The 14,512-nt window shown below is 38.8% G+C and overlaps 1 protein-coding gene across 5 annotated transcripts in view; it reads left to right on the top strand.

Moving 5' to 3' along the window:
- HIPK1 (homeodomain interacting protein kinase 1) overlaps positions 1–14,512 on the top strand; it is a 46,916-nt gene that overhangs the window by 350 nt on the left and 32,054 nt on the right. For 4 of the 5 annotated variants that reach the window (XM_024764926.1, XM_024764928.1, XM_024764930.1 and 1 more), the window contains exon 2: positions 9,903–10,980. In XM_024764926.1, coding sequence (XP_024620694.1) covers positions 9,905–10,980 — 1,076 coding nt within the window. In that variant the 5' untranslated portion in view covers positions 9,903–9,904. Of the gene's footprint in view, positions 1–380; positions 399–9,902; positions 10,981–14,512 lie in introns of those variants that run through there. The other variant, XM_024764927.1, reaches the window with a different exon arrangement.

Here is a 14,512-nt window from a genome sequence, read left to right on the forward strand (position 1 = left end):
CCTCCCTCAGCGGCCCCCACCCGGGACCAGGCGCCGAGCCCTGCGACCCGGCCGGTGACGGCCGCGGAGAGGATAGCGTTCCCAGGAAAGTGGGGAGGCTGCGGGCTTGTTTTCGGGGCAACTCCCCCGTGTCCTGCCACTTCTCTCCTGGGCGTGTTGTTGTCCTCAGATGACAGGGGACCGCCTGGCGTTTTCTCACCCGGCCGGTTTTTTCTCGGCTGTCGTGGCCGGTTCCCAGTGTGTGGCTTGTGCGTGTGAATTTCACAGCTTTGCTTAGTGCCGTGTTTGGGGTTATTTGTGCTGTTGGGGACCAGGAAGCGGTGTCTGGAACGGACGGCCGCGGAGATGTGGGTGTGGGAGTCCTCCTATCCTCTCCACTGCTGTTATTTAATCGTTAGGTTGGTAAATTGTAATGATGGTGGAGACTGCGTGGGACCGGCCCACCTAATGTGTATCTATGCAAGGCAGATCTAGATGTCTGGCTCAAAGGGAAACTTCTGCTGTTTGACGCCACTTTCCCAAAGCTTTCGTTTAAAAAAAAAAAGGGAGGGGGGCGGGGAAACAACCAAAACTCTTGGTAAGGCCCCCCGCTGTTCACAGGTTTGTGGGAAAGAGGCCGTTTTTTGTGCCTAGCAACCAAGACCTGGGGCTCGGTCTCCAAGAGCGCTGTTCTAACCTCCAATTTGTTGTGGTGACAAACCGTGAGCTCTGGCCTGTGTTTACGCTCGGCGCGCTTTCTTTCCTGTTTAGGTGGGGGAAGGGAGGAGGGGCTAGAGGAGGGAAGAAAAAACCACCCCAAACTCCAGTGTCTTTCCTCCACTTAACCCCCTGACTCAGTTGTAGATACTCTTTGAGGCAGCCCTAGATGCTTTTTCTTAGTGACACTTTGGGAATTTTCAGTCATTGCATCAAAATATTAATTTCAGCTGTAGACTCTTCTGCCCAATCTGTCCTTTATCTTATTTGTTTCCTGGTAACTGATGAAAACACCAGCATGGCTTCCTTCTTCCGATGAAGTGGGGTTTAAATTAAGTGGCTGATGCCCTCAGTAGAACCTACAGTTTTGCCCTTGTTTGTGTAAAGCTATTTTTGATTCCTGGTCTGTAGTGGGTTCTTTTTTTTTTTTTTTTTAAGATTATAGAGAATGCAAATCTTTACCAGCTCTTTTTCATATGTAGGTCTAAAGCTTTCTGTAAAACATCTAAAAATCTACTAACAAGTCATATAATAGTTGTTAATTCAGCTGGTGATTTTGGAGATACCTGTAATCATCTCAGGGTCCTGTGTTATAAAACTTGTACGATGGTATGATGAAAGATATCACTGACTTTAAGATACTGTTCCAGGCTTGAAGGATATTTTGGTAAAGTACTTGTGGCTGGAACTGGAGGCAGCCACGCCAGTAAAACATCTTACTAGTAGAATGGTGAATGAGATGTTGTAAACATACTGAGTCTGATTAGTAAGTAGGACTTTTGCTGGCGATATCTTCATGAATAGTTTATTCTATCTTTGGCATTGTAGTTTTATGGATTGCAGAGCAAGTTGATTGGTAATTTGAGATTGAAAACCAAGCCAGAACTCTCTCCTAAAAGAAAAAAAGATAATCTCAACATTCACAATTCTCTGCAAAATAGACTTCTTTTATTCTCTGGTTTTGTTTTCATAAGCACAGCTTAGTCAGTGGTTGTGTTGGTAGAAATCAGTGAGCCAAAACTGCCTTATAAACTTCTTACAGTTGGAACTTGTGCAGCTTGTTGTTAGTTATATATCGTAACTGGTTCTTTTGTAATTTGAAGTAATTTTGCAAACATGAACTTCCTGATTGGCCCTTTTATTTTCATTTTCATGACTATATAAAGCAATCCATTTTTAAAAAAGTTACAGTTATTAATTTTTCCCCAGTTTCTTCCCTTAAATGTTATGCCATTCTGAACACAAGTCATCAAAATAAATTTTCTCTCAAGTACCACTTCAACAATCACTGATTTGCTTTTCGCTTCCTTTTTTGTTTTTTAGTTTTTGTTCCTAATCTCCCATCTCCCTAAATGCCTTACGTATTTTTGTAGAGCATAATTTGGCACTTAAAAAATTTTACATCCTGTTTTCATATATATATTTTTTGTGTCATATCACCTAAGCAACATTTTAAGTTCTTTGAAGATAGGGAAACGTAGGTGTATTTCTTTTGGATTCTTTAAGAGCGCCTTGTACAGTGCTTTCCCACCATACTTAATGAAAAAGAATCAGAAAACCTGAATTCTTTGCCAGCATTACTACTCATTAGCTCTGTGTAAAACTTGTTTGGCTTTCTTGGGTCTACTTTTTCTCATCTTGGAATTACAGGGTTTTAGAAAGTCTTTTAAGGTCCATTTTAGCTGTAAGAATCCCTGTACTTTTTTTGCCAGTGTCTTCTGCTCCAGTCAAATGCATTACTCTAAATGGTTTTTCATTTTTCCATATCCCCTGGCATACTGGCAAAAGTTATCTCATTCATCTAAGACCTTCTACCTTCCCTCTGCCAAACTGTCGTTACCTTAGTTGAGTCCTGTTTTCCTTAGGCCTTTTCTGGCTGATCTAAACAGGGTTCTATCTTAGTGTTTATGTTTCATATTGATTTGCTAATTTGTCATTTTTGTTAATTTGTCATTTTTCTTATGAGTGAAACTCCGAGGTATAGTTTTCTTTGTTCTAAACTTCATAGACCTTATAGACTGTCCTGTGCATATACTAAGATAGTGCCATTTTACCAAATACAAAAAACACTTTTCTTTTGCTCTGTTGCTATAGATTCTTCATTCCAAATAAATCTAAGAGAGCAATTGAAATTTAGGAAAAAATATCCTGCCTAGAAGGAAAACACCACTCAGCCAGTTTACCAAAATATTACAGAATTGGTTTAAATGGCTGTAAATTACATAGAATTGTAGAGTTCCTTCTTTGTCAGCTACCACCACCTATTTCACACCCTATTTTTGCATACTAGTTGAGGAACTGGCTCTTTCACATGGTTCCATGTGAAGGAAGTGTTACAGGAAAGGGGGTGGGGAACTTTGATTCAAATGCCGTCCTCAGGGTTTCAAGCTTATTTTTTCCTTCTGTATCACTATACTTAGAATAAGTATTCTCTTGTAGACAACAGACTATAATTTCTATCTCATGTGAGTATTTCTCTAATTTAGTCAGAATGACTTCTGAGATCCCCTTACATTTATATATGGAGCAGTAATGTGATCTCTTTATAGTCATTCATTCTAGCAAAAATTTGACACACGCTGTGTGCCAGCCATTGTGATTGATGCCGGTGATACAAAAGAAGAAGATATCTATTCTGCTGTTGGGAATTGCCGTCATGGAACTTGCAGTTTAGAAGAGAAGTCAACTTTTAAATAAGTATTTATTTATTTATTCTAAGTATGACTACAAATAGTCATACTTAGAATAAAAATCCAGAGTGACCGCAAGTCAGTATGTATTCTGGCCCTTGTCTGCCTTTTTGGGTTCTGCTTCTACTATTTTTTCCCTTGTTCCGTTCCATCCATTCTGGTCTCTTCTTCAGATAGACCAAGAATGTATCTTGGCACTAACTGTTCTCTCACTGGGATGGCTTCTTCTTGTCAATTAGGTCTCAGCTTTAAGTGCCACCATCCTACAGTACCTTCCCTGACCACCAAAGAGTATCTCTCCCCCTCCCACCATCTCTATCATGTCATTGTGTTTGTTTTCATCATAACATTTATCACTAGCTGCCATTTTCTTGGAGAAGAGGTGTTTATCTCCCCAGTAGAAAGTAAACTCCAGGAGATAAGGGATCTTGTCCATCTGGAACCACTGTTATCCCTGGGATCTAGAACAGTGCCAGCAGACATACTAGATGCTCAGAATACGTTTGTTCAATGAATAAATGAAATAAATAAGTACAAGTGTGGTAAGTGCTACTACTTCTGTAGTAGAGGATCCTGTGGGAGCCTTTATCAGGAAATCTAACCTAGTGGTCTGGAGAAGGCTTTCCTGAATGTATTTGTCAGCATAGGGCTGGCTAAACAGTCTTGCTGAAGGAAAATTGTTTTTCTCTCATGTAACAGCCTAAAGTAAATGTTCCAGGTTGAAGTGAGCATTCCTGCTGGGCAGGTTACTCTGCTCTACATGATCATTCAGGTACCCATGTTCTTTCCATCTTGCTGCTCTGCCAACCCTTGAGTGTTGTCTCAGGGCAGAAACTGGATCTGCATGGGTTCCTCCTGGTGGAAAGGGAGTGGAACACTAAACGCTCATACGTCACTTTTTATTGGAGGGAGGGACTGGTAAAATGTTGTCTAGCCTTGTGCCTGGGATGAAGGAGAATGTAGATTGTGGTCCAGACCAACAGCCTATGCCACATTGAAAAAGTGAGCTTTAAGTGAAGGCTAAAAGGATAAGTAGTAGTTAAAAGAAGAGAAGACAGGGTAAAATGAAGTTCAGAGAGAGAATGTTATGTATGAAGGAACTGGGGCAGGAGAAACATTTCGAATTACTAGAAAAGAGAGTGCCTGGGGGAAAGAGTCAGTGAAACGAGGCTACAAAAATAATCAGGGTCCAGATCTTATAAAGCCTGACAATCCAAGTTAGAGATTTTGGACTTTATCTTAAAGTTTTTATTTTATTTTGTTATTTTATTTAGTTATTTATTGTTGGCTGCGTCGGGTCTTCATTGCTGCACGTGGGCTTTCTCTAGTTGCTGTGAGCGAGGGCTACTGTCTGTTGTGGTGCACGGGCTTCTCATCACGGTGGCTTCTTGTTGTGGAGCACAGGCTCTAGGTGTGCGGGCTTCAGTAGTTGTGACTCGTGGGCTCTAGAGCGCAGGCTCAGTAGTTGTGGTGCAGGGGCTTAGTTGCTCTGTGGAATGTGGGATCTTTCTGGACCAGGGCTTGAACCCGTGTCCCCTGCATTGGCAGGCGGATTCTTAACCACTGGGCCACCAGGGAAGTCCCTATCCTAAAGTTTTAAATGAGGGATAGATATGCATTTTTAAAAGCTTCAGTTGTAAGGTGAAGAATGAATTGAGAAGGGCTAGAGAGTACCATTTGGGGAAAGTTAGGCTGTTGAACTAAGTAGTGCAGGATTGTGCAGTAGGTGGGAGATATTTGGTGTTCCAGTGAGAGTTTTCTTCCCAATCTTATCTTTTTCCAGAATGTGTATTCTTATTTACCCACTTTAATGATATGAATACTCTTTATATATCAGTGTGCTGGAGAATACGTACATCTGTGTACATGTCAGCTGAGGACAAGTGCTAGAGTAAGAAATCAATATGCAGTACTGATGGTAGGTTATTTAGATCACCAATTGTTAAATGGTATCAAAAAGTCAAAGATGATTCCAAGCAAAAGCATTAGGAATTTATTATTGGTATGTCCGGGAAAAGATGGAAGTTAGTCAAGACTAAGGGCAAAACACTGATAAATGATTACCTCCATTGTCATACTCAAGTATTTCATTCATAGTTATAATATTTGAATTCTTTATGGTAAGATTATCTAACTGTAGTGCCCAGAGGATGGGGCACCCAGTAAATGTTGTTAAATAGATGTGCCCATGGCAGGGAGTGGAGAAGCTGTTAATTTGACTGTTTTTGAAAGCCTTCGAGTCTAGGAAGACTCAATTCTCTTTTTACCAACATGTACAAGTACCAGTAGCCTTTTGCCTTTTGTTCTAGTTTGGGATTAATGCAGTGGGAAAGTTTGTCATTATATTTAGACGGTTAAATCCTTGGAAAGTCAGGTTTGAAATGAAAAGACTAGTTTATTGCTAGAGTCAAGAGGGGAAACATTTTCAGGAAGTTAGCTTTTAATTTATTGGGAGCTGTTCTCATGTGAATTGAAAATAGTGTAATGTGCTTAACGGAGTGTGATACATTTTAAATTTCCCACAGATGTTAATTCTATTCCATGGTTTTGTTTGGGAAGTCTCAGCCTAGGGAGAAAACTGTCTCTCACCCCCCCACCACACCCCCTGCAAAAAAAAAAAAAAAAAAAAAAAATTTTGGGGGGACATAGTATCTTTATTTCGTGTTTAGAAATGGCTGTTTTTAGCTGAATTTCAGAGTGTTATATAAATAAGAGTATAGATTTCTAGGCAATTTTGATTCTGTATTTTCTTCTCACCTAGTGCTTGTTGAGGTCAGGCTGAGTCTCAGCCACACTGTAAGAGTCCTGGTGGCATGACATTGACTTCAGTACCATACACCCTTGCTGGGGGGAAGGCCAGTGAAATTCTGGGTTGTTATTTCCCTATGGGTGGACTTAAGTTTGTCTTACTGAGTAAGAATTATTATATTTATTTATATACTTAAACTTTTGGAGCAGTTTCCTAGAACTTGTGCTTTTTGCAGTACTCAGTGTGAATTTGAAGCCATCAGTATCTGTTATTTTGTTCACTGGGTGAAAGGTTGTCATTAACATTCCTCTGGTAAACAGAATACTTTTGAAAAGTGTCCAGTTATGATCATCATACTTCTAAAAACTTGGAGCTACATTTCATGAATTCTTTTCAGTATAAGCCCCCATATTCCTATACGTAGCTACAAACTGCAAATTTTGTATAGTATTCAAATTTTTTACTAAATACTTTTAGGTACATGAAGGTTGTGCTTATGTATTTTGATAGATTGTTAAAAGTAGTAACTCAACAAATATACGATGGAAAACAAATTTCAAAAATTTGCTTCCTTTTCGTTGTTCAGAAATTGGTTTGATACTATGACAAGAAATATTTTTGCATATATTAATAGGTAAATTTTGTAAAGGCACTACTTGATTGCAGTTTTTCTCTTATTATAGTTTGGTATTATGTCAGTGATATAGGTAGAATAAGATGATTTGTAAATCTGTAACCTAGGAGTTAAATTGCAATAACATTTTTAAAAAATATTTATTTATTTATTTTGGTTGCTCCAGGTCTTAGTTGTGGCTCCAGAGCCCCTTAGTTGCGGCATGTGGGCTCCTTACTTGTGGCATGTGAACTCTTAGTTGTGGCATGCATGTAGGATCTAGTTCCCTGACCAGGGATCGAACCTGGGCCCCCTGCATTAGGAGCGCTTAGTCTTATCCACTGCGCCACCAGGGAAGTCCCGCAATAACATTCTTTTAATTTATACTTTTTTTTCTCTTCAAGGTTCATATAAATTATAGAAACTCTTGTTTAAAGTAAATCCAGACAGCATTTTAGAAATTGAAGGTTGAGGGTTTGTTCTTCCTTCTAGCTATCTGGTCCAGTGCAGATAGTTTTTAGTTGCATTCAAGCACAAAGAAATGTATACTTTGTTTTTTTATGTTCTGTAACATCCCTTGTCATGTTTCCTTCCTTTCTAGTTGTGTGTGTTTATTCTTTTATGACTAATAAAATTACACTGTGTGTACTAGAGTGGAGACTTCCCCCATATCTCAAGGACTGCACAGATAAAAGAGAGGAATGTCAAAAAACCAAAACAAAAGAAGCATTTGAGAATCCTGCAGTTTAACATGAGTAGTAGGAAGTAGAAATGAAGTTGGTAGGCAGTGGTCAAATCACCCAGGAAATACTGAGTGTCTGTATATTGTCAGAGTCTGTGGTAGGTTCTGGTGATAAAAGCAAAAGAACAAGACAGATATGGTACCTGCTCTCATGGAACTTTTACAGTATCTGGGGATGTAACATTAAATAATGTTATAGGTACAGGGTGTTGTGGGAATGCAGTGGTGGTGATGATTGTGGGGAGTGTGTGTGTGTGTGTGTGTGAGAGAGAGAGGGAGAGAGAGAGAAAAAGGGAGGGAGGAGGGAGGGAGGGAAGGAGGTTGGGAAGAAACAGTTTTCCTAGCAGAGAGTCTCCAACATAGAGGGCCTCCCAAGAACTGAAAGAAGGGGCAGTATGGCTGGAGTGGTGGAAGAATCGAGGTGGGGAGATTTTGGAAGACAGCAACTAGATTTGGGGGGAGCTTTTTAAGGCAAGTTGAGGATTTTATCCCTAAAGCAATGAAAGACCCTGGAGGCAGAAGGAGGGAGATGGTTAACAAAGAGCAGTCCTCCAATATATAATACATAGATTAAAAGCAAAGGTCCCCTGAGTGCATTCAGGATGAGTTTGGAGGCTCCTGGCAGTTTGAACTAGAAAGGTTCCAATAAGGGTAGAGAAAAAATGGCTGATTTGAAATATGCTTAGGAAGTAGATAAGATTTGTTATAGGTTAGATATGGGGATTAAGGGAGGGAAACAAGGGAGGGGAATGAGTCAGGATAATAATATTAAGTGAGTTTTTGGCACTAAGCACGTCATGTGTATTAAATCATTTAATTCACCATTTTATAGATGAGGAAACTGAGACTCATTGCCTCCCTGATTTTTTAGCTTGAGGTGTTAGATGCACGATGGTGTCTCATAATTGAGGTAAAAAACTGGGCGTGGGGTGGAGGCTCAGGAGTTTAATTCTGGACATCTTGAATTTGAGATGTCTCTGAGATATCCAAGTTGAAGTGTGGAGTGGTTATTTGAAAATAAGGATTTGGAGTTCAAGAGAGAAGTCTGGGTTAGAGAGGGAAATTTGTTAACTTTTTCGCAGATGACTAATGCTGGGAAGTAGTGAAAAGAGGGAACATGTGGAGCAAGAGAAGAGGGATTAGTGTGGAGCCCCGAGGCACCTGAGGGTTATGTGATTCAGAAGGAAGAAGATAAATATGAAATGGCTTGTATGCTAGGTCAAATGTTTGGACTTTATTCTGAAAATATTAGCTTTGGGATTAGTCTTTGGGCTTATTGAGCTTGGGTGTCTGTGGGACATTCAGGGACAGAAAGGTGGTTAGTTCTTATTACTTTTCCCCATATTTTTCTAAGGATGACTTCCCGAGGTTCTTCAGAAGATCCCGTCTGGGCTTTGCCTCATCCTGATTACTTTCTTCTGGTCAGTTTATCAATGGCCCTTTTACAACATAGTGGGCAGAGCTAGACACTGTTTTATTTGTGATCTGAGCAGAGTGGGTTGCCTTCACTTTGCTACATTCTGGACACTACTTTTTCTGTGAATATAGTTTAAGATTGAATTAGCTTTTGAGGGGAGGGGAACGTTATTACATAATGTTTCTCTTGCCAACAAAGTGTTTTTCATATATGATCCTGTGAAACCTTGTATCTCTTATCCTTGTGCTTTGTGCTAGCCAGATTTTGGACCTAAGTAGGAAGTCAATATTTGTGTTAATGTCATCAGCTAGATTTACCTTATGGTTTCTGCTCTTTGTGATCTTTTTGGACCTGTTACTTAGCAATATTGAGTATCCTGCCCAAATTTGGTTCATCTATGAATTTTATAAGCATGTCATCTATGTCTACATTTAAATAATTGATTTAAAAGCTAAGCAGGGCAGGAATGAAGACAGCTGTGGAATGAACTCTGGGGGCCAAAGAGCTTGGGTTTGAATTCTAGTGCTGCCACTTAAGAACTGTGTTATTTTGGGCAAATTCTTTTAACCAGTCTGTGTCTTAGTTTCCTCATCTGTAGAATGGAAATAATGATAGTATGTTTTTCCAAAGGTTGTGGTGAGAATTAAATGAGTTGTGTGTATGAAGTGCTTAGACTACCACTTGACACATACTAAGTGATCAATCATCTAAGCTATTGTTGTTGTTGTTTTTATCTTATAAACCATCTTAGATGTTCATACTCTTTTAACAGTATGTCCTATTATTGCTGAGTCTCAAAAAAGTGATTCAGGATGTGTAATTAGACCAAAAAATTTATCCTTCTATAATAGGAAACATGTTTTGGAAAATGTATAAAATAAAACCTCAGCCAGATACACGTTTACTTGTTTTTTTCTAAACTGAAAGTTTTCTGATATACTAATTGAGGGGTTGTATAAAATTGAGGGCCTAATTCTTCCTCTTTCTTGGTGTAGGTATGGCATCACAGCTGCAGGTGTTTTCCCCCCCATCAGTGTCGTCGAGTGCCTTCTGTAGTGCAAAGAAACTGAAAATAGAGCCTTCTGGTTGGGATGTTTCTGGACAGAGCAGCAACGACAAATACTATACCCACAGCAAAACCCTCCCAGCCACACAAGGGCAAGCCAACTCTTCTCACCAGGTAGCAAATTTCAACATCCCTGCTTACGACCAGGGCCTCCTCCTCCCAGCTCCTGCAGTGGAGCATATTGTTGTAACAGCTGCTGATAGCTCTGCCAGTGCTGCTACATCAACCTTCCAAAGCAGCCAGACCCTGACTCACAGAAGCAACGTTTCTTTGCTTGAGCCATATCAAAAATGTGGATTGAAAAGAAAAAGTGAGGAAGTTGACAGCAACGGTAGCGTGCAAATCATAGAAGAACATCCCCCTCTCATGCTGCAAAACAGGACTGTGGTGGGTGCCGCTGCCACGACCACCACTGTGACCACAAAGAGTAGCAGTTCCAGTGGAGAAGGGGATTACCAGCTGGTCCAGCATGAGATCCTTTGCTCTATGACAAACAGCTATGAAGTCTTGGAGTTCTTAGGCCGGGGAACATTTGGACAGGTGGCTAAGTGCTGGAAGCGGAGCACCAAGGAAATTGTGGCTATTAAAATCTTGAAGAACCACCCCTCCTATGCCAGACAAGGACAGATTGAAGTGAGCATCCTTTCCCGCCTAAGCAGTGAAAATGCCGATGAGTATAATTTTGTCCGTTCTTATGAGTGCTTTCAGCATAAGAATCATACCTGCCTTGTGTTCGAGATGCTGGAGCAGAACTTATATGATTTTCTAAAGCAGAACAAGTTTAGCCCACTGCCACTCAAGTACATCAGACCAATCTTGCAGCAGGTGGCCACAGCCCTGATGAAGCTCAAGAGCCTTGGTCTAATTCACGCTGACCTTAAGCCTGAAAACATAATGCTGGTCGATCCAGTGCGCCAACCCTACCGAGTGAAGGTCATTGACTTTGGTTCCGCTAGTCACGTTTCCAAAGCTGTGTGCTCAACCTACTTACAGTCACGTTACTACAGGCAAGTGGCAAATGCTAAAGAGCATGTCTTCAACTAGAGATCTGTCTTTATATTTAACATATATTACAAAGGGCTACATATAACAATGAATTTATTTACAGATTTCAACACAGAATAGGATAATATATTTTAGTATTATCCTAAATATATTTAGTATTTAATATTCCATGTGTGTGGCATTCCTATATGTAACATTATTTTATTTCTGAAATTTTAACTCTAGAAAAATTAATTCAGTCTGATTCTGAAGGTTGTTCTAGTTGAATTATAGTAGCATCTGGTTCCTTCTTTACTACCGTTATACCTAATTTTCCCATTTTAAAGTATCTTTAAATATATAAGATGTTTACTTATATGTGATGAATTTGGGCATATGCTGCTATTTTTCCCAGGTTCCTCTCTTGGCAGGTAAGATGCCTTGGGAATAATTCCAAGTTTAACTCTAGCAACGTTTTATTATTTTACATTTTCTTTCTTGCATAATAGAGAGAATTGGATTAGATGATTGCTAAGGTCTCTTCTCGTTTTAATATTCTCCATAGTCCTTTGAACTTATTTGCATATGAACTTATTTGGTTCCATAGTCCTTTGAACTTATTTGCATATGAACTTATTTGGTTATCCTAAAATGGCCTTGACCCAAACACCTTATACTTTAGTGATTTATATTTCCATACTGATACTTCTAATAAAGCTACCTTTTCAATATATAATAATTATTGGGACAGAACTTAAATGCTGGTATATAGAATTTTGTCTGTACTGTAATCAAGGAGCATTACTGAAAGAGAGAAGACAGGAAAGTCTTTAAATGAGCTTTCATTTCTCAGTACATCATTTATCTGTCTAGTTATTAATTTTAAAGAATCTGATATTTATTTTAATGGTCATGCATTAAACACAGATTGTACACTCACCCAATCACGAAGTGAAACAATAACAAAAGATAACCCACAAAATAAGTTTTATCAAGAGATATGTCCAACATGCCAATGCCTATAATAAATTTTGAGGAAATAGAAATTCTGAACTAAGAATTTTATATTATGTGTGAAAATAATGTAAGGACATTTTAACCTGTATAGGGACTCAGAAAATATGCCATCTACATATTTTTGTTTTTCTAATTGTGATAAAGCCTACCTAACATGAAGTTTACCATTAACATGTACCATTCAGTGTTGTGAAGTATCTTCATAGTGTTGTATAGCCTTCACCACTATTTCCAAATGTTTTTTATCACCCAAAACAGAAACTCTGTAACCATTAAGCAGTAACTACTCCACCGTCCTACCCCCTACCCCTGTTACCTCTATTTGACTTTCTGTCTCTGAAATTGCCTATTCTAGATATTGCATATAAGTGGAATCATACAGTAGTTCTCCTTTTGGGTCTGACTTACTTCACTTAGCATAATGTTTTCAAGGTTAATCTCTGAAATTCTGTAGCATGTATCAGAATTTCATTCCTTTTCAGGACTGAATAATATTCTATTGCATGTATATACCACATTTTATTTATCTATTCATCTGTTGATGGGCACTTGGGTTGTTTCTACATTTTTGGCTATTGTGAATAATGATGTAATATGAACATTGGCATTCAAGTGTTTGAGTCCCTGTTTTCAATTCTTTTGGGTATAAAACTAGAAGTAGAGTTGCTGGGTCATATGGTAATTCTTTAACTTTTTGAGGAACCACCAAACTGTTTTTCTCAGCCATTGCATGATCTTATATTCCCACCAGCAATACATGAGGATTCCAGTTTCTCCATATCCTCACCAATACACCAGCACCTGTTATTTTCTTTCTCTCTCTTTCTCTCTCTCTTTTTTTTTTTGTTTTTTTTTGGATAATAGCCATCCTTATGTATGTGAAATAATATCCCATATAGTTTTGATTTGCAGTTCCCTAATGTTTAGTGATGGTGAGCATCATTTCATGTGCTTATTGGCCATCTGTATGTCTTCTCTGGAGAAATGTCTTAAGTCCTTTGTCCATCTTTGAATTGGATTGTTTTTTGTTGTTGCTGAGTTGTAGGAGTTCTTTATATATTCTGAGTATTAATCCCTGGTCAGATATATGATTTGCAGATATTTTCTCCCATTCCATGGGGTTGCCTTTTCACTATATTGATAGTGTTGTTAGCACAAAAGTTTTAAATTTTGATGAAGTCCTATTTGTCTTTTTTGTTGTTGCTTATACTTTTGGTATATTCAAGAAATCGTTGTCAAACACATGTCATGAAGCTTTTCCCCATGTTTTCTTCAAATAGCTTTAGCTCTTATATTTATGTTTTTGATCCATTTTGAATTAATTTTTGTATGGTATAAAGTATGGATCCAATTTCATTCTTTTGCATGTGGATATTCAGTTTTCCCAGCACCATTTGCTGAAAAGACTGTCCTTTCTCCATTGAATGGTCTTGACACTCTTGTCAGAATCCTTTGGCCATATATATGAGGGTTCATTTCTGGGCTCTCCCTTCTGTTCCATTGTTCTAAATGTCTGTCTTTATGCCAGTACCATGCTTTTTTGATTACTGTAGCTTTGTAATAAGTTTTGAAATCAGGAAGTGTGAGACCTCTAGTTTTATTTTCTTTCAAGATTGTTTTGGCTGTTTTGGAGTCTCCTGAAATTCTATGAGTTTTAGGATGGACTTTTCTATTTCTGAAAAAAACATCATTGGTGTTTATAGCGATTGCACTGAGTCTGCAAATCACTTTGCGCAGTATTGACGGCTTAACAACATTGTCTTCCAATCCACCCTAATCTGTTTTTATCTATTCTTTTTATAGTTTTCTAAAACTCTATCACAGTAATACTTGATGATGAGCCTAAGGCAAGTGGAATAGCAGCTCAGGCATTCCTTCTTTATATAAATTTTATCCACAGTGGTCCTGTGCATGTTGCATTGTTGCTTTATTAGAGTCCATTAAATCCTCACCCTCTTGGCTTTCAGAAAACCTCTCTGAAATCCTTTTGACCATTGAAGCATTCTGGCTCCAGAGCCAGCCTTCCTCTTACCCTCCTTTTTACATTGCATTGTTTACATTGCTTGATCTTGCTGATAACATGCCAAAGTACTATCAGTTGACGTAAATTTTTGCCACCATGCTGTCTCTGTTGGCCGTGGGCACAGCTAAATGATTCAAGCAGTTAAAACAAAGTACTTTATTTCCTAGCCCACTGTAAATGTAAATGTAGACTAATTCCAAGAAAAGTTGCTGTCTTTGGGGCTTGAGTTTTAGGCACAAAGGTTTGTCATGCTTATAAGCTCAATGCTTTTCCATTCTGAACAGGCTAGCTGGCCTTAAAGCTGAGATCACTTTGTTATGTACGGAAGGACAAGATCTAGATAAGGAAAACATATTTTCAGTTTATCCTAGACAAACAAACAATCCAGTTTCATCTGACACTGAAACCACAGTTAACACCTAAGCCACAGATGTAGGAAGTTAGACTTTATGTAACATCTCTTATTTGGTTTGATGCCTCTGAGATGGGTGGGAAGAAACAAGAGTGTTCATGAA

This window comes from Neophocaena asiaeorientalis, unplaced genomic scaffold, assembly GCF_003031525.2.
Source record: "Neophocaena asiaeorientalis asiaeorientalis breed wild unplaced genomic scaffold, Neophocaena_asiaeorientalis_V1.1 scaffold62, whole genome shotgun sequence".
Classification (NCBI taxonomy): Eukaryota; Metazoa; Chordata; class Mammalia; order Artiodactyla; family Phocoenidae; genus Neophocaena; species Neophocaena asiaeorientalis.